Source organism: Curcuma longa, chromosome 11 (assembly GCF_044706935.1).
Source record: "Curcuma longa cultivar G26 ecotype Majalengka, Jawa Barat chromosome 11, ITB_CL_G26_1.1, whole genome shotgun sequence".
NCBI classification, from domain to species: Eukaryota; Viridiplantae; Streptophyta; class Magnoliopsida; order Zingiberales; family Zingiberaceae; genus Curcuma; species Curcuma longa.
This window is the reverse complement of record NC_133871.1, coordinates 24,939,465-24,964,801: the sequence shown is the minus strand read 5'-3', so window position 1 is coordinate 24,964,801 and position 25,337 is coordinate 24,939,465. Positions and strand designations below refer to the sequence as shown.

At 34.4% G+C, this 25,337-nt stretch overlaps 4 protein-coding genes and 1 non-coding gene across 13 annotated transcripts; 2 read left to right on the top strand and 3 right to left on the bottom strand.

Annotated features, from left to right (window-relative positions):
* Positions 1 to 781: 781 nt before the first annotated feature.
* LOC141841619 (negative regulator of systemic acquired resistance SNI1) lies at positions 782 to 9,931 on the bottom strand. Of its 2 annotated transcripts, XM_074729799.1 has the most exons (16): positions 9,737 to 9,931; positions 9,590 to 9,656; positions 9,417 to 9,510; positions 9,249 to 9,332; positions 9,096 to 9,173; positions 7,954 to 8,022; positions 7,522 to 7,603; positions 7,386 to 7,435; positions 7,012 to 7,227; positions 6,865 to 6,935; positions 6,710 to 6,779; positions 5,996 to 6,061; positions 5,228 to 5,380; positions 4,598 to 4,722; positions 3,626 to 3,729; positions 782 to 853 (listed from the first exon to the last, which is right to left on the bottom strand). In XM_074729799.1, exons 1-15 carry the CDS (start codon positions 9,885 to 9,887, stop codon positions 3,657 to 3,659), a joined length of 1,449 nt encoding a protein of 482 aa, XP_074585900.1. In that variant the 5' UTR covers positions 9,888 to 9,931; the 3' UTR covers positions 782 to 853; positions 3,626 to 3,656. The 2 variants fall into 2 exon arrangements, with proteins under 2 accessions (XP_074585900.1, XP_074585899.1); XM_074729798.1 differs by lacking the exon at positions 782 to 853 and having other exon boundaries at positions 3,385 to 3,729.
* Positions 9,932 to 10,124: 193 nt separating this feature from the next.
* Positions 10,125 to 10,197, bottom strand: TRNAE-CUC (transfer RNA glutamic acid (anticodon CUC)). Its single transcript has one exon. It is a non-coding gene; the product is annotated as a tRNA-Glu (tRNA).
* An 873-nt stretch (positions 10,198 to 11,070) lies between these two features.
* Positions 11,071 to 15,011, bottom strand: LOC141841629 (transcription factor VOZ1-like). 2 transcript variants are annotated; one of them, XM_074729811.1, is made up of 4 exons: positions 14,410 to 15,011; positions 14,124 to 14,309; positions 11,932 to 12,427; positions 11,071 to 11,837 (listed from the first exon to the last, which is right to left on the bottom strand). In XM_074729811.1, exons 1-4 carry the CDS (start codon positions 14,644 to 14,646, stop codon positions 11,239 to 11,241), a joined length of 1,518 nt encoding a protein of 505 aa, XP_074585912.1. In that variant the 5' UTR covers positions 14,647 to 15,011; the 3' UTR covers positions 11,071 to 11,238. The 2 variants fall into 2 exon arrangements, with proteins under 2 accessions (XP_074585912.1, XP_074585913.1); XM_074729812.1 differs by having other exon boundaries at positions 14,124 to 14,306.
* Positions 15,012 to 15,814: 803 nt separating this feature from the next.
* Positions 15,815 to 18,282, top strand: LOC141840231 (sirohydrochlorin ferrochelatase, chloroplastic). 7 transcript variants are annotated; one of them, XM_074728160.1, is made up of 7 exons: positions 15,815 to 15,894; positions 16,026 to 16,072; positions 16,450 to 16,550; positions 16,637 to 16,698; positions 17,141 to 17,251; positions 17,339 to 17,431; positions 17,998 to 18,282. In XM_074728160.1, exons 2-7 carry the CDS (start codon positions 16,029 to 16,031, stop codon positions 18,103 to 18,105), a joined length of 519 nt encoding a protein of 172 aa, XP_074584261.1. In that variant the 5' UTR covers positions 15,815 to 15,894; positions 16,026 to 16,028; the 3' UTR covers positions 18,106 to 18,282. The 7 variants fall into 7 exon arrangements, with proteins under 7 accessions (XP_074584261.1, XP_074584260.1, XP_074584256.1 ...); XM_074728159.1 differs by having other exon boundaries at positions 16,017 to 16,072; XM_074728155.1 differs by having other exon boundaries at positions 16,324 to 16,550; positions 17,998 to 18,278.
* Positions 18,283 to 18,959: 677 nt separating this feature from the next.
* LOC141840127 (protein DEFECTIVE IN MERISTEM SILENCING 3) lies at positions 18,960 to 25,231 on the top strand. Its single transcript, XM_074728027.1, has 9 exons — positions 18,960 to 19,135; positions 19,350 to 19,480; positions 19,713 to 19,827; positions 20,018 to 20,252; positions 20,364 to 20,558; positions 20,659 to 20,979; positions 21,708 to 21,933; positions 22,267 to 22,392; positions 24,865 to 25,231. The coding sequence occupies exons 2-8, from the start codon at positions 19,415 to 19,417 to the stop codon at positions 22,279 to 22,281; spliced, it is 1,173 nt and encodes a 390-aa protein (XP_074584128.1). The 5' UTR covers positions 18,960 to 19,135; positions 19,350 to 19,414; the 3' UTR covers positions 22,282 to 22,392; positions 24,865 to 25,231.
* The last annotated feature ends 106 nt before the right edge of the window (positions 25,232 to 25,337 follow it).

Here is a 25,337-nt window from a genome sequence, read left to right as displayed (position 1 = left end):
ATATAGATTTTTATATTTATTTTTTTATAAAAAATAGTGATTTTTAAAAAATTAATAGCAAGATAATATATGTTTATTAGAAAGATAATTTTGAGAAATCATCAATTTTTAGATTTTTCACTTTAAAATAAATCATAATATGTGTTCTTGGCTTTAATTAAAAATATGCATATTTATATCAAATATATTACACGTTTTGTCAGCCATGGTAGTTACCTTTCTTAACGAGATTATATATCAAACTTTATTTTAAAAAAATTTAAATTTATTTAAATAATAAACCATGTATTTCGAGCTGTGAAAATATAATTACCTTACAATTTCAATGATAAAATATGAATTTACACAGCTGATATTAATTCATTGTGAATAAATTCATTGTGTAAAAATCTAATTAATTTGTCAATTTAAATTGGCATTATTATATTTTATAAAATAAAACTAGATTATAAATTTATTTATATTAAAAATATAGTTCTAATAGTATTTAAATGCAAAAGCTAGGATTAGTAATTCAGTAAACCATTGGAACGTAGAACTTCAAGATCCTTGAGAATTCATCAGTTCAGTTTTACAAATTTATTCAAGTAAGAAAAGGAAATTAAACTGGTGACAAGATGATCATGATCAGTCTCTTAATTCTTCATCCTCTTCTCCTTTATTCGATCGATTCTACTTTTTGTGGATGATCATCAACAAGGAAATGAACATAAGCAACTGCCACCTTCTGTGCATGTCCCAACTGCACCTGGAGTGTTGCCGGAAGCTTTCTGGCAATCCTCATTACAATTTGCTATTTGACTGCAACTTCCGATAAATGAACTGCAAGTCGCTCCTTCTCCCCCAACAAAAGCTACAACAACATAAAGAAATTAACTAATTAATGTTATAATACTTAGCTTTTTACAGTTTTGTGAAGAATAACTAATATGCTTTCGATTAATGAAGAAGAAGAATAAGAAGAAGAATTATATACCTGAAGTAAAAGTGAGAACAAGAAGAAACAGAAGAAAAACACTGCGAGAACTCATAATTTCTTCAATATATGATTATATTCCTTCTTCCTGCAATTGTGATTGAGAGATATTGCTAGAGTTTGAGGTATTTATAGAATTACAATACATGGTTTGGTTTTAATGCGGGCACCAATGATTAATTTCCGTATCTTTTACTTTCCTATTATATTTCATATTATAGCAAGAAATTAATTAGGTTTCTAAAAAAATTTGACAACTTAAATTACAACATTTATATTTTATGTTGCTTTTTTTATTATGTTAAGTACTTTAATTATAGGATTTAATTTGTTTGTATATTTAATATTTAGCTATTATGGATTATTATTATTATTATATTTTATTTTTATTAAATATTGTAGAGATTTTTAATTTAAGGCACGTGATTAAAATATTATAAATTACTTCTATATAAAATAAAAAAAATAAAAAATATAATTTTATAGATTGATCATGATTTTTCTTGAATAGATATATGATTTCTTTCAGCAATTGTGGTTGATAAATATTGATATACTTTGAAGGTATTTATAGAATTAAAATTCACAATGATAATTAATATTGAATGTACGTATCTTATCTTTTAATTTCCTTTCCTAATGTATTCATTGAGTATTGGTTTCTTAAGTTCTTTGGTTGGTCCAACAATTATTATAAAATTATTTTAGACTTTTATAGATTTGATTTTTTTAATGAATTTAAACTTTAATTTACATTTTTTACTTGGCTTTTTGTGGATTATCATTTTTATTCTATTAAATATTTTTAACAAATTATCATTTAAATGTGTAATTTTGTAAAGGTGATAAAAAGATTATAAATTACCTTTATATGAATTCAAATTTATACATTTATGTCGTGATTTACTGTTATTTTTCTACTTCAATTTTTTTTAATAAATTTAAATTTGCATTTAAAAAAATATAATTAGCTTTTATTTTATAAAATAAATTTTTTGATAATAAAGAAGTCATCCATTTATTTTTTTATTAAAAGAATGTCCAAAAGTATATATTTTGGTAAAATAAGATTGCATTACTAAAGACAATATTATCTTTTATGGATTATTAATTTTCTATCTAATAAATATTTATATAAATAAATTTATTATATATATATATATATAGGATTAAATATTAGTGTATCTTTTAATTTCCTAATTTACCATTGAGAATCTATCGCTTTATTATGACCTTTTTTTCTAAATAAAAAAATTATTTTTCTTTTATATATTTGATTATGTTTAATCTTTTAAAGACTTCACATGAATTAACTTCAATTTACATTTTATATAGTTTTCATATATTATAAAATTTTTTTGGATGCTTTACAGATTTTAAATTAAAGATGTATTTTTATACACCTAAATAAAATGTTATAATTTTTTTATATGAATTTAAATTTATAAAAAGATTTTTTTTGAAGAGTAAAAGAAAAAAATAATTAAACAGCTAGCGAGCTCCTAGTGAGGAGGCCGCCAAACTTATGAACTTGCTGCGAGCTCATAGCTAAGTGACTCGTGTGAGTGAGCTCGATCGCACCCAACATTATCTCGCGATTAGTGGCTACAGTAAACTCATGACAAGTTTCATGCATGCACCAATAATTAATGTCCAATGTATCTTTTACTTTCCTAATCTACATAGCAAGAAATTAAATTGACAACCTAAATTACAATTTTTATCTTCAATGTGATTATTATTATTTATTATGCAAAATACTTTATAAGATTTAATTTGATTTATAATTTAAATTTACATTTTTAACTTAGCTATTGTGGATTATTATTTTTAATTTTATTAAACACTTTAAAGCTTTTTAATTTAATCCTGTACTTTATGTACGTGATTAAAATATTATAAATTACAAATTACTTCTACATAAAATTAGAATTAATTAATAATTAGAGGTGTTTTTTAATTTTCTCCCAATAAAATTTTCAAGAAATTATTGTCTAGCCATATACAATCATTTTAATTAAATTAAACAAATCAAAATAAAATGATTCGACTATTTTCTTAAATGTAGATATTTCATTTTCCATTTAATTTGTGATTATTTAAATACAATTTAGTTTAATATCATCATATCAAATAAATACAATAAGTAGACAAATAAATAAATTGTTCTTCAAAGTTACAGTCCAAATTACTTGGACTTTGTTACTAGGTACACAACAATGACACCAACATATTAGCATTAAAATAAAAAACATTGATGTACAGTAGTGCTATGAAACAAAATTTAGTATAATATAATAATACAAACAGATAAAGATAACAAATTATATTATCAATTTATTAATATTGATTTTTAATGCACATATATATACACAATCCGATTTTCTTATTGTTGTTTTGCCAAATAGTTTAATTAGATTCATATGTTTCATAATAAAAATCCAACATCAACCTTAATTTCACTGCTGGATGCTCAAGGGTACATTTGTTGAACTCTAAATCCTAAAGCCTAATCCAAGAACTGTTAATGATGCAAGACCTCAATCTTTAATCTGTGCTCAAAAGCCATCGTTTGTTAATTTCATCCACTTTCTAATCAACAAGGAAAAAGTATCAAAGAACAAAAAAGGCACTTGGAGAATGTTAAACCTGCAAAATAGAGATCTCTTCACAAAACCAACTACGCATTTGTTTTCAGAATCGTAGCTGCAGTAAATAGAGCTTCCTTGGCGAAAGATGTAATCTCCAACTTCCTGTGAAGGTTCAAAAGGAATTGGTAATCAAACATTCACAATCTAGGAAGGTGAATGAAATACAAATCAAGTATTTATCAAATACTGCAGTACTAGTGTATTCAGCCATAGTGTTACAAAAGTAAATACTTATTTAAGTTTGAATGTACAACATTAGCAAAAACCAGTGTATAAAGTTCACTAAATTAAACCCACTCCCCTATAGGTTGAGAAACTTATGAATTGAAACCTCAGGTTATCACTAGTGGTATGAAATTACTTAGAGCTTAAAAATGAAATACTATCATGACTAAAAAAAGTTGAATGATATAAAGATTTCAGATCCACAATTATATATCCAATAGTTGTGAATCATAGTTTATTTATCCAATTTTATAACTGTGCCATAATCCTTCTAGCTCAGTATAACTTAAGGTAATTTTTGCATCAAGTTACAACTGAAGGCAAGTTGAAATTTAAATCATTCACAAACATGAAATTTAAACCATTCACAAACATGCTGCGATATAAGGCTTCCATGACAATCCACTTTTACCATCAACTGAATTATCAAATTATTAAATCTTACTTCTCATTGGTCCACCCATTAAGTCAATGCCATTACAAAAGTTTGAAAAACAAAACAAGGTAGATGGACACAGTATGACAAAGTCAATTTTCTATCTGTAAGTATAGGCACGAGCACTAAAAGTACCAACAACCCGAAGGCCAAGTTTGAACTTAGCAACCAAAATGGTTTGGTAGAATAGAGTTTTTAGACGGAAATAACATTTACTGGAAGATTCAGTGTCCTCTATCCACATATACCATTCAGTCTTAGCAACAAGATGAAGTAATAAGAAAACATCACAGTAAAAAGTTCAGTTACCCATCAACTCTACTGATGATTTTGATAGCAGAAATTAATTTGCTACAGATCTCTAAAAGATTTGCACCAATAAGTTCGGTAGAATTAGTAATCTGCCTAGGACCACGTATTAGGGAGAGACAGGCCTGCAGAAAATCAACCAATATGATGATGATGATTATCTGACCGGTGAAAGAAAGAAAGAAACCAAATAAGACAATACCTTGATATTTTATTGATCTGCATTGAAAATTATCTTGCAAATGATCATTAATAAGTGCTCAAATATAGAACTTTAAATAATAAATTAGGTATAATAATCATTAGATTTCCTTTATAACAAAAATTCACGTATTCATTCTCAATGCATAGGTCATCAAAAATTATACAAGTGAAATTAACTAATTATTAACTAATATGGCTTGTTGATGCCTATAATAACATTGTCCCGGTGCAATGGCAAACTAGGTTTCTGACCAATTTTCAAGCTGATGATACAAGCCAAAATTTCGATGTCATAGATTAGGAAAAATCACACAATTTGACACATCATGCGGCAATAACATTCTAGAATGAAAACCTTGAGCCATGCTGACATGTATGTCAGAGATCACAATAAACTAGAAATAAATGGCAGACTTATATAAATACCTGAAAAGCATGAGCCAGGAGCATTAAGGCTAAGTTAGAAGAAACTTTTTTCACAATATTCTTTGCACGTGCAGTTGTTGAGAAGGTGCTTAGAACACTTTCCAATGTCACATCAACTGGTGTGTCATTCGATCTACGAGTTCGAACTGAGGGCTAAAGTAATAAACAGAAAAATAAAGCACAATATTTGTCAACCTCAGTACAACACAACCATTGTAAAACAAAAAACTCATCACAAGAAAAGAACAGCATCAACTTTATGATTGGAACACCATCAAACAGGCAGAACTATAATTTTTAATGTTCTATGTGTTGTAATATGCTAAAGTAACCAACAACTTGACGTTCAAGTTTCGATCTACTGTGCCACTAATAAGACTAAATCTTAATCAATGCAGAAGTGACAATATTTAAGTTAAAAAAATATGTAGCTTCTAAATCAAGAGACTTGTATAGCCACAGTGTGCAAGTTGAGATGCTGTATAGAAGGTTCGTCTTCAAAGAAATAGGTCTAGCAAATCAACGATATTTGTTTTATATCTAAGATCTCCTATTACTCTCTTCGGTCTCTTCTCTGTCTTAATAGAAAAGGCAATTTAGTATTACTGTAACAAAAGCTCAGCCAGCACATATCTGAAAGCAGTTGAACTATAGAGCTAAAAAAAGAGACAATGCTTATATAGGGGAATATGTAAAAACACCCTATTACTCTGCTAGTTAGATGGACAGAAAAGTAGTGTCTAGCAGCAACAAAAGTAGGTTGCATACCTTGGTTAAATACTTTGAAAAGTACAGCAATATGATCTCCAACTTCCATTTAGGTTCAGAGAAGACCTATGCCATAGATGCAACATGAAGAAGAAGAATTCACTTGATCAATTCCAAACAAAAGCTGCTACCCACTATAGGTAGTTAAGCATGAAGTTTTGACAGAATATAAACATAAAGCTAAAAAATATGATTGCTATTTATGAAGAAAAGGAGGCAGCATTCACATGTTTACAGGGCAAAAGCCACTGCAACAATGATTTTTTCAGTAAATCAAAAAATAATATAAGCAGAATTAAGTTTGGCATCTGAAAGATATTTTTATTTAACATACTACCATATACATGTTTACAAAAATAGAAAAATAGGTCTTATTGAATTTAAGCCTCATTGAACTAAATGTTTGACAAACAGGACCAGTTGAGAGAGAAAAAACAATATATATAGTTCGACAATATTTGAAGATATGTTAACAGGTAGCTCATAGTATAATCTCTATAGAAGTGGATAACAAGACAAAAAGATCTACATTATTTCAAACTCTTAAAAACAAATCAGACAATAAAGAACAGGCTGAAAATGATCATATGTGAAACTAATTAATCATACTTGGTGCATTTACAAATAACTAGCAAAAATTCAAATTGTTTGCAAAAAAAATAACAATAATTAGAAAATAACAGAGGATGATCAATAATAGCAGTCATGTAATACCAGAAGTAAAGGGGAAAAACTATCTTTGTTGTAAGTTAGTTCCTCCACAATAAATTCAGTGATAGGAAGCCTGCACCAAAGTACAAAATGATAAACAAGTGAAAATGGATCACACAATAAAATAAATGATGCATGTAGAAAAACAAACACAGTACCTAAGACCATCAAGACGAGAAGTTTGTCCAAGAGAATCTGCCTCTTTTCTCACTACATCAAGCTCAATAACCTGGAATCAATCCAATGCTTAAGTTAAAAATGCATGTCTAATCATAAATCCTAAGAATAGAATTTCGATTTCTCACCAGCCCAAAAAATTTCTGTATAGAAACACAAGTTTCTTTTTCTAGTTGAGAAATAGCAATTGCTACAGAAACCTTAGAATCTCGATCTGATTGGGAGCATGTATCTTCAGAATTCCTCAGTTGCTGAAAGTTATTTGATATATTATGATGGCACCTCCTAAGCAAAATGGACATGCAATCCCTAACTACACTCTTAAAATTTAACTTTCGTGAGCCCTACAAAACAAATTCAAGTTGTAATAAGTAGATCAACACTGATGCTAACTGAGAACCAAGAGTCTTCAAAATAGAGAATTGGAACAACAATTCATAGTTTTGAGCATAAGTGAAATTCAAATAGATCTTCCTCTGAATTTTTTAGGTAGAGAATATACCAGTAGAAGATTCATTACTGATTCCCTAAGAAGTGACCAGTTTAGTGTTTCTGCAAAATAACTGGAAAACGTATTAAAGAAAGAGGAGAAAAGACATGAGAGCTAAGAAATGAAAATTTTATTAGAAGCTCATTACCTTTGTATAAATTAAGACGAAGTAATAGATCAACCTCTAGGACGTTTACAAGATATTGAAACACCAGTGAATTTTGTACAGGCTAAATCAAAGATGGAAGTAATTAGGAATATAAATTTATAAAACCAAAATCAGTTCAAATGAGAAGAATAACTTGATCTGGAAACAGTCTAAACATCTACTTCCTAAATCAGGAAAAATTGTTCATTCTTTTTTTATTATTTTATGTGCATGCTGTAATGTTCATGAGGTTTATTAGAATTGTAAAAGATGAAAAATAACTAATTTAAGCAGAAGAAAGGGTAATGAGAGACATTATCTTAAAAATTTCAGTGAAACGAACAGATGAGTTGAGTGGGAAATATAGGTATATCACCTTCCCTTGCAAATCTTTGAATAGCAATTAAGAAATCTTGTAACAACTGTACTTGCCTTGATCGCCAAATCAAAGTTCAAGTTTTTAACCGCTTGAGCCATGCCATCTATCAAGTTAGAGAATCTCTGGATGATGTGAAATTGGCAGAGTCAAGATTTTCTCATATACCACAATTCAATCAGCAAGATAAAACTATAATGGTCTAAGGTTACAAAATAAATTCATACTTTGTACAAATATATCCAATTACAAAGAGACAAGTATTATATTTAAGAAAGCATGGAAAAGCTCAGAAGATGCAAACAGAATAACTTCCTATTACAAATTGCTCGATGCATGCATAGGCCAAAATTTTTTGATGTATGCAACAACAACAAGTTGTAAGTCCTCATGTCACTACATGACAACATTTTTTCTATTTTGTTGTTATTTTTTGTAAGACCCTTGGCAGGAACACTAGCTATTACACTGATAAAAGCAATAAATTATCATCAAGGATAGGGCTTAAAATGGCATATGTAGGCTCAAGGTGCTACCATAATAATGGTGTCATTACATCTCTCTAATGGAGCTCTAAACACAGAGGATTCTGGCAATTTCCCTAGAATAGATAGAATGGAACTCCTATTGATCACTTTCATCAATCTTATCTTTTGCCCTATAAACTTGCAAAATTTCAAGTAGATGTAGATGTGACCTTATGACCTGAACTGATTCCCTGTAAATCATACTACACATATTTGTAGTAATGACAATGAGAGAGAAACACATCATCAGACCTATACAGCAAAAGTTTGTGCAGAATCCAAATCTGTCACATTTGTATATGCCCACAATGTTCAGGGAAATAAAACCAGATTTAGACACTAGAATGATTGTTCTCCTGCTAATAGATATCATGTAAAGGGATAACATTCAATGTTCACAAGAATATAAAGCATTAAAACAAAGATTCTATCGTATAAAAGAAACCACAACAGGTGCTAGTTTACCATGATGGTAAATGCTGTTATGTAATACTTGCATCAACTTTTAAGTGGAACTCTTACTATTCATGGGAAAGAGAGGGTAGATATCCAAATTTTATACAGGAATACAGAAATGTTTATGCACATGCTCTCTACTATTTTCTAGCATAGTCGCATTCAATGGATCCAAAAAGTGGCATCCAGTGTTTACATATGGAGATTCAGCTCACCAATGGGTCAAACAAATAGCACGAGTCCTTAGCAGCTCCCTCTTCGCTGCCTGATGCAAGATTAAACGGTGACCATGCCTGAAAAGATAGGTAACTAAATTTATCATTTTAAAAATACACAACAGAATTAAAAATACAACAAAGTTTCTTCACCTCCTTAACCACAACAAGCTTGCTTATATCACTGGATGATGATTCAAGTTCGTCTGATTTTGACAAGTATACTCGAGGATAGTGCTGTAAAACCACATAAATTCCCAACATTGAGAACAAATATCTGGAAAATAATATATTTTTTTACCAAGACAGAAGCAAAAAAACCTTATCCAACTCGATGAGAAGCAGATAACTAGCCATGGCTAGTTCGAGAGAGTTGCAATCCGTGAGAATCTGGAAGACAGAGTCAAATATCCTCCTTTGCAAGACCAAACAAGAAATCAACATGAGAACCGCACGTGTTGACAAAAACGACAGGGGCGAAGAAGCAATCGTACCAGGAGGGAGCAGAAGGCGACTCGGATGCGAGCGACGCAGATCGGACAGCTTCCAAGAAGCAGAGCCCTGCAAGAGCAGGAGAAAAACAGCATCAAGAAAACACAAGGAATGCTAGAGGAGCTGGGGAAAGGGAGGTGGGAAAGTACGGTCGTCGTGGACGTCGCGAGAATCCTTGATGCCGGAGGAGTCGAGGATGGCCATGGTGTTCTCTTCCCACACCGCGAAGCTTGCGTTGTTGTTGCGGTGGTCGCTGCTTGCTAGTCGCTTACCGCGCCTGTTGTTGCCAGGACTCTTCATTTGGGAGGAGAACGAGAAGGAAGAAGAAGACAGGAAGGAGATAGTGCGAAAGAAGCCCTAATTTTGATTCGATTATGATCGTGAGAGAAACGAATATAACAATACGAAAGGGAACCCACCTGTCTTCGAATAGCGCGCCAATAAACGGAAACAAATTAGAATTTAGTTTTGTCATTATATTGCGATATCAAATTAAAAATATAATAGACAAATTTTCCTTTTCCAAAAAATTTATATTTCCGTTGCCGGGACTCGAACCCGGGTCTTTCGGGTGAGAGCCGAATATCCTAACCAACTAGACTACAACGGATCTTGTTTGCATTTATTCATAAAACTATATATTTGCTATGAAAGCAAAACCTGGATGACACAGGAAAGGTTCAACTTTACATATTTGCCATGAAAGCAATGGATAAAATGATGGTAATCATTAGAACAGCCAATCTTCTAATCATCAAGAAAAATCAATCTTTTGTACATGTTAGCATAAACATGAAAATTTGCATCAGGGGAAAAAGAAATTGTTATTGCTCAATTCTAAAGATCAGTTAAAATAACAATGCTAAGATCCATCTATCACTCTGAATACTTTCTGATGATGAAAAAAGAGAGATCTAATTGCAACACACCTGAAAAGTAGCAATGTCTTGTGCATTAGTATGGGAATCCACACTGTATTCCAGAAATACCAATGCGGCTAGACTGTTCAGTTTGAGAACTTTCTGCATTTTGTGTTCCATTGTTTGAGGATGTGCAGAAGTATGAATGAAGTTTCTGAAATGTTCTTGCTCGTTGTGAATAGCAAGGTGAAAAGGATCATCGTTCGTCAAATACCTGGGAAGAACATACATCTCCATGCCAATCAAGTACATTTTTAATCTTTTCAACAACCGAGATGCATAAAACTCCTACCTATCCGACACAAACACGTAATCAAATAAACATCCTTTCTACCCTTTTTATCAAGTTTTTTACTTTAGAAATTTGAAGTTTGACAAAGAAAAATCAGAGAAGCAATCAATACTTCTCTAATCAAATAGTTATGCGAATCTAACTAAGATGTGAGAAATTGAAGGAAATAGGAAAACAAGACCTGCTTGGTAGGTTACAGGAGTTAATATCAGGCATCAAGTTTCAGTATCTTTACACAAAGCCACCTTTTATACATAATCAGCATAAAGCATACTACAAAATCATCATCCTCGATGCATTTGTTTTTGGATATTGCAGCAAATAGTAGCAACTGAATGCCTGTACAAATAGTAACAGAACTCAGTGATTACAGTCCTTGATTAAAAGTCCATAAGGTGAATGCTAAGAACTATATTTGGTTGTGTTTGTGACTGCTATGTTATGTTCCATAATAGCCACTCAGGTTATCAACAGATGATTTGATATCTTGCTCAAAGCCAATCCCTGCTGCACAAATAGGAGTTTTCTGATCCAAAGTGGAAAAAAGAGGTTGACCATTTTCGATTTGGTTGAGGAAATCTGCAGCTGAATAAATGCTTTCTGCAGAATCCTTGTATTGGACTTTCAGCCTGCCTTTGGCACATCGCTTGTTATCCATCGGGTTTTCAGCATTCAGCCTCCCCATCTGCTGCTGAAGATCGACGAGTGAATCGCTTGTCACTTTCCCTTTTGCAGTCTTCTTCAAATCCACGAGCTTGAGTTCTAGCCTATACAAGGCACATGCATTGCAATTGTTGATCTCGTACTCATAGAGATGCCACTCGTAGTGGCTCAATGGCTGAGGGTCCATGTAGTAGGACCTCTTAAGACCTCCAAATTCCTTCATTACTTGCTTCCTTGATTCGTGCCAGCCGCGCCCGCTGTAATCAGGCAATGATCGTTGCTTTCTGTTCCCACTCTCGAATGCCCTCCGAGGTTTATCAAAAAAGAGCCATTCACGAAGTGATTCACCATTTAGAACTAAAAGATCGAAGAGCTCTACAAACAAATTTAAATAGATCATCTTGAATGGTGAAGCAGGAAAGCTAAACTCATGAACCAAGAAAGTGTTCCTGAAAACATATGTACATACCAGGTGCATTCCATGGAGATTTGTTAGTTGCTGCCCCTTCACATTCTGGGATGCCGACATTTTTTCCTTGTGTTTTTGCAATAAGAGCTGCAAAAAGAGGGCCATCCTTCAGGTCAATACCGCCAGGGCGGAGCACTGGAGTCATACCAGGTGGCCCTTCATTGAGTGCTAAAGTAGCATGAAAGCTACTGCAGTAGTCTTCGAACCACTCCGATCCCCTAGCAGGCCTAGGGCAGTCCCAGAGTGCACATTTTGGCCTTAGGAAAGCTGAAGGTGGAGGGCATATTGCAGGGATGAATTCTGATAAAAGTGGTGCCAGTTCCACCATGTCAAAGTTGCCAGCATTGAAGCCAAGAAATACACCTTGTGATAAATCTTCATGCGGATTGTATCGATGAAGTTCCACATTATTAGCTCCATCCAGGTAATGCAAGGCAGCATTTTGATGAGCCCCTAGAAATCCATAATCAGGCACTTCCTTCGTCTCAAAATATTCCTACAAGACGATTTAATGACCGTCTTATGGATATATTCTTCACAAGAAAAATAATCCAAATCTTTAGGAAAACATAATGTCTAAAAGATCATTTCTACTATATTCAGACCTCACATTACAGTATCGTTTGCTTTAAGATAGATACATGATAATTCTGGTCACTCAGACTCATAGAGTAAAGAAGTGATAATGAAATCATTCTTTTAGCATATTTCAGGTGCTTTAGGATACAACCTTTTTGAAGAATCAACAAAAAAAGATACACAAAGTAATGTCCAAGAATCATATAACGATATTGTTGGGAAGGATATAACCTTGTTGCTTCCGTCCCGAATGGGAAATTGACCTCGTGGTTAAGACAAAAAAGAAAGTAATGTCCAAGTCTTTCTTAATCAACTTGCTCATAATGTCACAAAAATATTTGTTTTGATCAATGCATGTAAGAAGGTTAAATTTAGAAGAAAGATGAGCCCTCGTATATTTCTGACGTGAACAAAAAACTTAGCTTCTCTCAGGTATTTTACACTTATCAGAGTACACCGAAAATAATATCCATTGATGTCCAATCTGAATCAATTTTAGGACAGAAGCACAAGAATAAATGCACCGATATATATCGTTCACCAAGTTAACGACCTTGAGAAATAGTGTTCCTTAAAAAGGAACTAATAAATAATGGTAGGGCTCTTTAACAACCTCTTACTTCAGATGACATCAAAGTAGCACATATAATAAACACATGTGCAGTTCCGAAGTATGACTACATAATTTACCTTTAAATATTTCAGCTTCATAGACAAAAAACAAGGAACTGAACTAAGAAGTGTGTTACACTTTGTTTTTACAGTAAGAGGTTGCAAGAGGAAATATAACGGTGCTGGTGTGTAGGAACATGCACCCTAAAAATGGCAGTGGATTCTAGCTTACATACCACGATAGCAGTGAATAGCATTCACAAGCAAAAAATATACTCATTGTAGGGATGCTTAAAATTCTTGCTAAAAAATCTGAATTATATGTAAAAGCAATAGACTGATCCACAAAGAGGAAACCTGGAAAAATAAAATGACAAGAATAACAACAAAACCTGAAGTACTATGTTTTCTATGAAAACAGCGAACAGAAACAAGCACAAACTTCTAGATCAAAACAGTTAGTCATCGCATGTGAATGAACACAAAAAAATAAGCAAAGAATGATTGTCTTAACAAAGTTTACAAGGTAGCTGTGATTTACAAGCTAGCAGACTTAAAGCTTGATAATCGAGGTCACTGATAACTAATTAACTGACATGGAAGAGGTTAATCTCCTTGTTTCAGCAGCCCATTGTACATACTATCAATTTAACGGCCGAGGACTCTACAGGGCTGAGCTAAGATCCAAAGATGGGGCGATCGATGTAGACATAGATATGCTCTAAAATCTTGACCTTTCGATCTCAGAACATATTCTACAAATGGTTCTCTTGAAAGCATTGAGATCGAATTAGCACAAAGATGTTGAACATACTGTACTTAAAGGTAGAAACAAAGATGTCCCTTTACTATGATTTGAAGTACAGTCACTGAATCTAGATACCGGAACGCATAATTGGCAGTTAAGAGAACTTGACAACTGCTTAAATCCTATAACAAATAATGAATTGCAACTTGAGCAAACGGCAATGTATACGGCAATTATCCACAAGGACGCTCACCTCCTGGAAAGCGGCAGTGGCACCGGCGGTTTCAAGGCCCCTTGTGTCGTCGCCGGGCATCTCCAGCGGCTCATCCTTGAGCGGCAATCTAGCCAACTTGCTCGTGGCATCATCGTCCTCCTCGTTGAGCTGCAACATGCGGCGGATGTAAGAGGACAGATCCGAAGGCCCGTGGCTACTTCCCTTCTTGCAATCAAAGAGAAAACGAACTCAAATCAGCACCACCGTCACAGCAACGAGAACATAGAAATTAAACATAAAATGGAAAGTAGGGCGGGGCACGGACGAGAAAGGACGACGAGGAGGAGACAGCGGGAGAGGGCTCGCTGAGCTCGGCTTTCCACTCGCGGAGCAACTGGTGGAGCTGCTCCTCCAGGACTGAGGCGTCGGACACGCGGCCCTCCTTGCGGGCAGACTGCAGGTCGCCGAACATCCCTTGCAGGTCGTCCACTCGGTTCTTCGCCTTCTCCTTCATCACCCGCCGGTGGTTGTGCAGCGCCGCGCCGCCACTCCTCTTCCGCATGCCGATGAACCCAAGGAACAGATCGTTCAAGCCAAATCGTCAAAAGCGAAGCTTTTTTGGGGAGGAAATAAAATTCTACTCTTTCTCTTCCTCCTCCGCCCGATTGTTATCCTCGTTGCAGAAGAGTAAACTTGGCTGGGCGCACTAGCAATCGGCCACAGGTAGATCGATAGATAATGGGAGGGTGGAAGGAAGAAAGGAATCTGGAAAAAGCAAGGCGAAGACGCGGCAAAAGCGAGAGGCGAATATATTCGCCGAAAGCTCAGCGCAGCGCCGACTCATCCACTCCTCTCTGCGCTGCTCCTGCACAATGCCAAAATCCGAGCTCGCGCACCATGGCGACGCAGTCGGTTCGGACTGGGACGCGCGACTCCGAAGTCCAACAGCTCCACCTTTCCCCCGTTTCGTTTTGGTTGAAGCTGAGGTCACGGTGTACCTAACAATGGTGACGCAGCGCAAGAGGCAACACGTGTTCGACAAAATGCCAACGAGAAGAGAAACGGCATTTTACTAACGACGACTTGGTTGACTTTTGATGATATTTAAAAATTACGAATCATGCTTTTATTTTTATCACTTTTAAAAAAATATATCTCCCTTTTTTATATAGGCGTTTATCTAACATATTTAAAATTTTTAAAAATAAACCACATTTAATAAATATGGGATTCTATCCCATATTTAAAAATTTAAAATTTATAAATAGTACTTTTAAAATTCACTAGAATGTGATTAATTTTTAATATTTTAATTGTAGTGACTTAGCTTTGAGTAAGAAATATTTTAGAAAAGGGATATGTGATTTAATAAATATAGTATATAATTTGGATATTAATAAAAGTGATTCAGTAAAATACCGAAAATAGGTCTTCTCCACAGATGGGCCTGAAAGGGTTTTAATTTACTGGCCCGGTTCTACTAACCCAATTCAGTGTATTATTTGTGTCGGTACAAAACAATATAAAATATTATATATATTTTTTTTGAAAAAAAAAAAAACGTTTTTTATTTTCTTTTATCATAGAAACACATCTCCCATCTTCTCTTCTCCGCCTCCGCCTCCGCCTCCGCCCCTTCCCGATCGCTTGCGGCCTCTCCGGCGATACTTGAATTAGTCTATCAGTCGCTCCATTATCGTACAGAGTTCAGAGGCCTATATCTGCCAATTAGGCCGCCAATTCCTAAACCATTCAGGGGTTCCTCGACTTCGCCGAGACCGAGGCGTCAAGGTCAGACGGGCTTTATTTCGTACGTCGTTCTTCACCCACGCTCACGATTTCGATCTCTTAAGGTTTATTAAGCAAGTGGATCTGTAGTTCCAGTAAAAATAGTAAATTTATTTTATTTCCTAATCTACCACTCGTTTGAAGGATCTTCAGTGGATGATGCAATCTGTTAAAACCCTATCGCAAGCGCTGATCACAAGGTAAATTGATGGGTTGGTTTTGGATTGATTAAAGTTATTGTTTATACTGGATTGTTTGGGACTGGTAACCTTCCGAAGCATAGTGCATGGATGTATATGTTTGTAGAATTTCCTAGCATTTTTCTTGTGAGAAGTAGCCTGGTAGTAATTTGTCTCGAGGGAAGGAAATTCACTAGCTTGTTCAATTCCTTGTCGTTGCTAACGTAGAATCAAAGTTTTAGTGGTTCTGATTTGGGTTTGGTGACTGTAAGAGGAACAAGTTCAAGAAGGGAACGTGTGAGGATTCTTGAGAGTCAGGTTACTACCAAATTCGTCAGCTTGCCAAGAACTATTTTGAAAAGCTGTGTCCTCTCCACAAAATTCGATTTGAATCACAGGAATAAGGTAGCAGGAAGAGTGGAACATATGCTTGGTGAAAATGATGCTGTAATCATTGTTGACCATGGATCCCGACGTCAAGAATCCAATGACATGCTACGTGAGTTTGAATGTTCATATCTCTTCTCTTTGGTAATTTTTCACTTGTTTGATTTTTCCCCCCTTTTATATCCCTTCTTGTTGCAGATGAATTCGTTGCGATGTTCAAAGCTAGAACAGGCTATCAGATAGTAGAGCCTGCTCATATGGTATTTTGTCACTGGTTTTCTACTGATATTCCCTAGTCCAAGTATCTAATATTTTTAAGAGTAGTAAGTTAGTTTCATATATTTTTATTATACAAGCACACATTTCTACTAGATTTTTTTTTCTAATAATAAAATCTATTAATTAGCCCTTAGGTTTTCCAACATATGGACTAATGGAAGAAAAGATTCATTGATATCAAACTTCCTTCATCCTTAATGCAAGAAAAGCAGGAAATTGTCGACCCTTTTTATTTCCACTTTGCCAAACCAACTCACCATCTCTATTTCCTCTCTGTTAGTATTTATCTCTCTTGATAAATTTTTATAAGAATATTATTAATTTGCCTTTTGATAACTCAAGAGATCTCACGCTAGTTTTTTTTTTCCTGCTATTGTCAATAGTTATCTAACAAAACCAAATTTTGCTTATATGAACAACTAGGAATTAGCTGAACCATCAATCAGTGATGCATTCAAATTATGTGTTGAAAAAGGAGCAACACGAGTTATTGTTAGTCCTTTTTTCCTTTTCCCAGGACGGCATTGGCTTCAGGTATGCTTGGTTCATATGATTTTAGTAGGAATTTGTTACATGTAATGAAACACTTGAAAAGAAACAAACCTTTCTATTGTTTCGTAGGATATCCCAGCTTTAGTTGCTGATGCATCCAAGTATCATTCTGGCATATCATTTGTCATAACTGCACCTCTTGGTCTACATGAACTTATGGTGGTACGAGGCAACCTAGACTATTTGAACCTTCACATATATACTTGTTGCTATCTTCGAATCCTTTTTCAAGTTCATGAGTATACATGTGATATACGCATTTGTAGTGTATTTGCCGCCCATCATAAAGGCAACAATGTCAAAGTTTTAAGTAATGCTTTAACAAACCTTCTTTATTGCTAGCATTGCAATGATAGGAACCGTTTCCTTCTTTTTTCGTCTGACATTGGAAACTTGGCCTTGCAATGATCCACTGGCATAAGTGAGGTGCAAGTTTCTTCTCTGCTAAACATTGTCAAAGGTGGAAAATACTTCACTGTGATGTTCACTGCTCAGGTCATCTTACTGAAACTGACCTTAATTGGCGGGATCCAGAGAAGAAGACGATAATCAAGAAAAAGGAAATACTATCATACAATACATCATATCTGATCAGCCAGTTAACCTCTTTCTAGTTTATACAAATTGCAGTTCTGATTTTATATGATACTCCCAACTGAAGTATGGATCCTTTATCCTTTTAAATTCTTTGAATCCATTGAATTGGATGATGATATTTCAACATGCAGGATGTCATGAACGATCGGATAAAATACTGTCTGAGCCATGTAGCCGGCGATGCTGATGAGTGCAGTGTGTGTGCTGGAACGGGAAAATGCCGCTTGTACCAAACTTGACATAACATTTCACATCTGAAAACTAGAAAGAAGAGTTTTCTTTTAAGAGAAAGTTGTATTTGTCATTGATTGAACATGTTACTGTCAAGCTAGATGATCGTTCACATTGAGAATGCTTGCTGTTTTTCTTTTATTTTCCAGCTTATTTTTCTAAATTCAATGTGATTTCTGAATTCAAAATGTTTTCCTTGGCACAAATAGATGTGAGATAATTGATTTTAAGTGTGTAAATTAATCTATCCTATATGGTGATGAAAATTACATTGGCAAAACAGCTTTTACTTTCTATGATTTATGGAGTTACTCACCTTTTTGTGTATATATTAATATTCTTTTGATATTATGTTATGTATTTTTTTATTATTATAACCTAAGAGTTCCGTTATCCATTATTTTTTAATTCTCACTTCTTTTAAGTAGGAATTGAAAATTATATTTGGATAAAATTTTAAATTTTAATTTTTTTAAATACTAGTTAATTTATAACATCTGTGAATGATTGGTCATAAATGAGTGAGTAGGATAATAGAATTATATAACCTAAATTCTAATAGCGTTATAAAATTTATTATATTGATATTTCATTAAAACTATTGAGTTTTTATCCTTTACACCCTTCTTTAGAGTTAAGTTGATTTACACTTTCAAACTCTCTTTAGTGTTTAAATTTAGTTATTTATATATTTTATATTACTAAAATAATATAAATAAGCTTAGAATTTTCTAGAAATCTCAGTTGCCACCAACGGTAATATTTTTTCTACTTTAGTAAAGTATTGTTACATGCCGCGCTTTAAATAAATAATAACAAATGCTTTGCTTCCTCACTTCTGCTGACGAGTTTCTATAGCGAATCACACGAATCGTTCCTCCCAATTTGATTCCCTTCTTTACTTTGTTCCGCTTCCCGTTGATTCTCTGCAATCTCGGATCGATCTTCGTCTTTCTCCTTAGTTCTTACTGGAAGAAGCATGAGATTTGATGCGGGAATGCTTTTGATCGACCATTGCGCCGTCGGGAAGAAACTGAGGTTAATGTTTGCTTCCTCCTTCTGAAAGTTCAAATCCATCGTATTATTTTAGGTTTTAAGAATTTTAGGGATGCGGATACGCAGGCTGACGATTTCTGCCGCATATGAAATATATAGAATGATTTAGCGTCGCGATTTGTGTCTAGGGTTTACAGAAACCGCGTATTTGAGGAGTTTGCACTATAACTTTTCTCGAGCTACGTTTGTTTTCTAGGTGGTGGTGCTATTTCTGAGCTCAAGAGGAGAAATCTGCTGCTGGAAGTTTTGTAGGTTCATGCAATGCCGGACAAAGAGATCCGTGAAGATGAGTTCCTGAACGTGGACACCATAATGAGCCATTCGCAGGTTAGCAATGTCTAAATTTTGAATAGTTGTTTTGTTCTACTTGCATTATAATATGGGCTTGTCGTATGACTGTTTCTGAATATATCTTCTTATGTTTCTTCTAGATGTTGATATTTTACTGGTTCGCTGCTGACATATCTGCTCTGACAGTTCTCAATAATCTCAAACTTTTCTTGTTTGATCTATATGTGATTATGGATCCCTATTATGATTCTTATCTCTAACCTTTCAGAAATTAGAAGATGAGCTGCAAAAGCTGGGGCTGAGAATTAAGCATCACGAGGACAACCTGAAATTTCTCAAGGCTCAGATTGATGCAATTGATGAATCGATTCTAGATTTGCAAGGTTGAATATCTATCTTCCTTTTGCACTAGAACCAAATAAAATAACAATCATCTTTCTTATTCTATGTCCATCGATAAAACTTCTTCTCTTTGATGATTTTACTCTGATAGTTGAATTACTTGTACTGTTTTGTCTCTGTTGCATATTGTTTTGTTGTAGTTCTGTGTCCTGATAAAGGAATTTTCCACAGTTGAACTTGGGAAATATCATTCTAGAGCTCTGGAAACTGAAAACAGCATTGTTTCTCCTGTGAAATCTGAAAATCATACAGTTGAAAACATACTAGAACAGGAGCGAAGTGCGGCTGGTCTAATATGCTATATGAAACTTCATCAGGGTCCACTAGAAGCAAAGTTACAATTGACCAAGGATGTGCTGGGTGTAGTAGCAACACTTGGGAAAGTGCATGATGATAACCTTAGCAGGTCAAGTGATTTAGTCAATCCCCAGGTTCATTGTGTTGACTGGCCACTGGACATCTGGGAACATATTACAAGAGATTTCTGATAGCATGCTCCTTATATAACTTTCTACAGGCTTTTATCAGAGTACTTAGGCTTGGAGAATATGATGGCTGTAGTTTGCAAGACATATGAAGGTGTTATGGCTCTTGAGAAATATAATAAGGATGGCATGATAGAGAGAAGATCTGGTCTTAATGGACTTGGTCTCTCTGTTGTTGCGAGAAATATACAAGGAAGATATCTTGTCTATTGTATTGAGAATTTGAGGCAAGTATTTATGAATTGAATTAATCATGCCCTACTACCTTTTCCTGGTTAAAACGTGTTGCATAGGATTTGAATTTTGATTTCCTTTCTCTTTTTCCAGACCTTATGTTGGTGAATTTATACCTGAGAATCCACAAAGGAGACTTGCTTTGCTGAAGCCAAGACTACCCAATGGGGAAACTCCACCTGAATTTATAGGTTTTGCTGTTAATATGATTGATCTGGACCATACACACTTGGCTTGCATCACACCTAATGGACTTGGCCTTCGTGAGACTCTCTTTTATAACTTATTTTCTCGCTTGCAAGTGTATAAAACCAGATCTGGTATGCAATATGCTATGCCTTGTATAAGTGATGGAGCTATCTCCCTAGATGGGGGTATAATGAAAAACAATGGTGTATTTTACCTTGGTGACAGGTATTATATCTTACATCGTAAATAGATAGTATGGTTTTTATTAAGCAGAATCACTTCTATTTTATAGTCTTTGCAAGAATCAAATTTTCCAATCAATTCTTTTAGTTATGATTCATATTTTTTCTTAACCTGTTTTACTTTCATACTGTTATCTGATCTTGAGAGTTGTGAATAACATTTTCTTTAACCATAGAGCATTTCTAGTTGTCAGTCAATATATCATATACATGATAGTCTAGTTATCATGAAAAAGTATCCAAAGGTTTATGCATGCTATGAGAAATTATGCTAAATCCCTGTTGATGATGATAATTTTGAGCTCTTGCTAAGAAATGGATATAATAAAGAATAATAATATTGGAGAAAAATTAGAGGTGGCTTCAACAACTTATAAAAGGAAAATAGGGTTGAGATAGCATGAATATGCTTTAAGATGACTAATAGATTTATAATTAAAAGAGTTGAACCATGGAAGGTGCAGAGGGTAGAGGGAGGTTAAAAAAACATTAGTAGATGCAATGAAAATATTTTAATTATTTTGAATATTGTTACTGATATATCCTTGTATAGAGCGCCCAATGGATAGATAAAATTCATTTAACTGATCTCAGATAGTTAGCTGAAGCACTACTTGATGATGATGATGTGTTTTTGAATTCATGTTTATTTTACTCCTTGAGCTTATTCTGTATCAACAAAAATCTTGGTAATTCTTTTATATGATTTAGGAACAATATTGAGGTAAGGTTTCCAATAAGCTCAGGGATATCAAGGCTACCGGAAGATGTCATTGAAACTGAAAAGAACCTCCAGCTTATAAACTGGAAGAAGGAAAGGTTCTTTGAAGATATGAAAAGAGAAGAAACATTGCTAGACAAAGCAAAGGCATTGTTTGCAGCCAAAAAGGAAGAGAGCATAAACTTCCTTAAAGAGACTGCACTGAATTGGAAACAGGTTTCTCCCTATATATGTAGACAGAATATACAGCCTTTATTATGGTATAGGAGTTTCACAGATATTTTAACAGGCACAAAGAATAACTTCAATGTCTTCTAGATATTCCAAATGCCAATTAATCCATGAGCATGAAACAAATTTCTTTAAAAATAAATAAATAAATAAATAAAAGTTCGTTTTTGAAGATTGAGTGCTTTTGACGTCAAATAGGCTCCATTTTTTCCACACAGTTTTCTTCTTTTATTGGTTTTTCTTTCCATGCAATATGATCTTTGTTGCTAACTAAGATTTCCATGTAAGTTGCTCTTTAATGCATTTATGCTATTGCAGGGCATGGAAAAATAATTATAACTAGTTTCCAATGAGGCCAAGAGATTCACTGAACACAAACCAAAGAAAAATTACTTCTGTTTTACCATGGTGTAGTAGTATGTTCCCAACTCCCAAGTTCTTGAGGTGAGCATCTTCCACTAACTTGAGATATGCCTGTTGGGATTATAATATTGTCAAGACAGGAAGCTCTTTGATGCATAGAAGTCGTTTTTCTTTTTATGGCAAGCTGCCTGCCTCTATTATCTTTATCTTAGCATGACAAACGAGTTCAGTCTATATCTTTTGAAGGTTATGCAACATGTATTTTGGTGTCACTTGATCATGGGAACTGTTTTTTTTTATAAGTAACATTTTTATATATAGCATTGACAAAGCGTACAATAAGTGGACTTTAGTAGTGGCTCATGATTGATAAAGTGTCAGATCATAGTACACTTCTAAGGACTAGAATACATGAATTTGCACGCTCTTGAAAATCTTCTCACAGTCTAACTACTCCTCATCAAAGAAACTACTATTTCTTGCTCTCCACATATAGTGGACCAAAGAGGACAAGGCAAGATGCTGGGCCTTTGTCAACATTCGATTTCTACGATAGTATCTCCTGAAGACTCTCAATGTCCTCCGGTAGGTAGACATCTCCTGTTGCATGTGTAGCCAATCCTGGATCCTCCTCCATAACTCCGTAATAGGGGGACACTAGAATAATAGGTGCTCGTGCGCTCCAGTACCTGCCCAAAAAAAGTGCATTGTTGATCTCCATGTAATCTTGTCTGTCTTTGGTAGGAAGACGCCTTTGTGCCAACATCCAATATGACTGCATGACTCGGTTGTAAGTAGGTCTTCAACACTGTTCGGGTCCATGCCTTCTTAGGACTAGGATGTCTAAAGAAGTTATATGTCTGAGCCACCTCGCCATCTTGAAAAAACCAATCTGCTAGTTTCTGTCCAGCAGCCTTCGGGAAGTTGACAACCAATAATATAAGATTTCGTATCTGCAACAGACGCTTGATCAGAGGGAAATCCGAGTGGGATGGGAACTATTTTCATTTAGATGCCAATGCAGTCATTTGCACTGATGAATGTTTTCTTATTAACATTGTTGTTAAAATTTTCTGAGATCATGTGAACTGCTGTGCGCTTTTTATATAAAACGATATGATCAATACCCGATGATTGTATTTCTTAGTTGAGGTCTTTGATCGATGCCCCATGGTGACATTGATTGATAAGGAAAGTCTTTTCTTATGACATGTCTCTTGTAAAATTTAGGTCCTTATCTCTATTAAGAACAAGGATGGTCAAAATTTAGTGTCATGCTTCTCAGATTCTTTGCTTTTCTAATTAAATACATTATAGATATTAAGTTACTGTTGGCATTTATCGCTATGTCCTGTAAATAAGTACTAATTTTGCCCCTCCATTGTCGTGGTCCTCCATTTAGTCCATTGTAATTTGCCAGCTATTTTATCAGGCACATGGCTTCTAGAGTTGTGAACTGATGCTCTTTCCTTGTTTCTTATTGAAGTGTTCCAAGTTGTAAACCCAGGGTGACAAGTTTTTAACCAACCGTGATCCTCTTATTTTTTGGCTCATATCTAATATTCAGAGGTTGTCTAAATTTGGTACAACTAGTGGTCTGCAGCCAAAATAATGCTTTTCTCCTACATGTCCAGTCAACTGGTGCTCTTCAATACATTTTGGGAAGAACTAGATAGCTCTAGGTCTGAGTGACATTTCACTTCTAATGACAACTGGTTCGTTGATTCTTTAACATCAGCCAATTTTGGACCTTTATTTAGCTTAACCCAAGCTTTATCATGGTCATGGACATATCACCTGGATTTGGACCCATAAATATTGAATCACCCTTTAAGGACTTGCTTTTTTCCATGCCTCCAGTAAGTTACCTTAACTAGCCACTGCCTATAATTTTCTAGGTAATTCTCAACAGGCATCATTAGAAATCATATTCTCCTCCCACTGCATCTTTTTTCATATTAGGCTGAAAGTTAACGTCTCCTTATAATAATTTATTTTCTGCCCCGTCTCCTGCATTCCTATTTAGATTCTTTCAAACCATCTTAAATTATGCTGACCTTTTTTCAATATTGAGTTCTTACTCAGTAAATGTTGCCTCGTTTTTATGCTGCGAACTGATTGCACTGTCTTGAGCATATATTCTAGTAACATTTTTGGTTTCTGGGATCTGCACAACTGTTACTGAAAGTTTTTGTGTTCGAAGCGCATTCGGTACACATGAAAAATTAATTTCAGGACTTGTGTAATTGATACATCAAACCAAGTACTTAGGGATGGAAATGAAATATGCTTTTTTTAGGAATCTTTTCTATGGCTTGCCTATCTATCGCATATGGTCCAAGTAGTTTCATCATGCTGCCAGTTTAGGTCAACCACCGTGTTTCCTAATAAAGGAATGGCTTCACTTCTCATGTAAATGTAACAATATTGAGAGTAAATGTTTTTTGTAACCATGTTTTGCTTGTTTATATTGCAAGTGAAATATTGATGCCGAAACCATTTAGTTTCTTGTTGATGCTGTCTATATGGTAATGCTGAGGTTTTCCATTTCAGAATTCATCAAGATGGACAACTCTCTGAAAGCTTAGTAGAAGAATATTTCAGGTATCTACACAAAAGAATATTTGAATTTGACCCTCATTTTTCATACCCCATGAAGCTGTATGAATCTTGATGCCCCCTACAAGCTTTCACAACTTTAATTAGGTTTAGAGCAATTTTGTAATTCGATTCGTCAAACTGTACATGCCATTTATTAGGATGGTCATGTTTGAATCATAGAAAAATCTTTTTTGTCTTCCCTATTTGCAAACAGTAATCAGCAGTGAATTTTATTTCTGATACCTATGAGTATGCCATGCTACAGACATAAATTTGCTGCATTCACCAATAAAGAGTAGTTAGGTTCAAATGCCTTGGGTGAATTTTCAGGTTTCATAAACTTTTTTTTTCCTCAAGTCACTTGATTGTATTCTGGTGCCTGTGTTCAAAAGAAACCACCACCTCTTTGTCAAAAACATTTTTTC

Excerpts from the sequence above, each read along its gene's own strand:
- LOC141841619 (XM_074729799.1), bottom strand. The coding sequence starts at position 9,887 with ATGAAGAGTCCTGGCAACAACAGGCGCGGTAAGCGACTAGCAAGCAGC. Across the intron at positions 9,174-9,248 it reads AGCTTGTTGTGGTTAAGGAG|GCATGGTCACCGTTTAATCT; the intron begins GTGAAGAAACTT and ends CTATCTTTTCAG. Across the intron at positions 3,730-4,597 it reads ATCATCAGTAGAGTTGATGG|GAAGTTGGAGATTACATCTT; the intron begins GTAACTGAACTT and ends GAACCTTCACAG.
- LOC141841629 (XM_074729811.1), bottom strand. The coding sequence starts at position 14,646 with ATGCGGAAGAGGAGTGGCGGCGCGGCGCTGCACAACCACCGGCGGGTG. Across the intron at positions 14,310-14,409 it reads CCTCCTCGTCGTCCTTTCTC|AAGGGAAGTAGCCACGGGCC; the intron begins GTCCGTGCCCCG and ends TTTGATTGCAAG. Across the intron at positions 12,428-14,123 it reads CCACTGCCGCTTTCCAGGAG|GAATATTTTGAGACGAAGGA; the intron begins GTGAGCGTCCTT and ends ATCGTCTTGTAG.
- LOC141840231 (XM_074728157.1), top strand. The coding sequence starts at position 16,029 with ATGATGCAATCTGTTAAAACCCTATCGCAAGCGCTGATCACAAG. Across the intron at positions 16,551-16,636 it reads AGAATCCAATGACATGCTAC|ATGAATTCGTTGCGATGTTC; the intron begins GTGAGTTTGAAT and ends TTCTTGTTGCAG. Across the intron at positions 17,432-17,997 it reads GTCTACATGAACTTATGGTG|GATGTCATGAACGATCGGAT; the intron begins GTACGAGGCAAC and ends TTCAACATGCAG.
- LOC141840127 (XM_074728027.1), top strand. The coding sequence starts at position 19,415 with ATGCCGGACAAAGAGATCCGTGAAGATGAGTTCCTGAACGTGGACACC. Across the intron at positions 19,481-19,712 it reads CCATAATGAGCCATTCGCAG|AAATTAGAAGATGAGCTGCA; the intron begins GTTAGCAATGTC and ends CTAACCTTTCAG. Across the intron at positions 19,828-20,017 it reads ATCGATTCTAGATTTGCAAG|TTGAACTTGGGAAATATCAT; the intron begins GTTGAATATCTA and ends AATTTTCCACAG.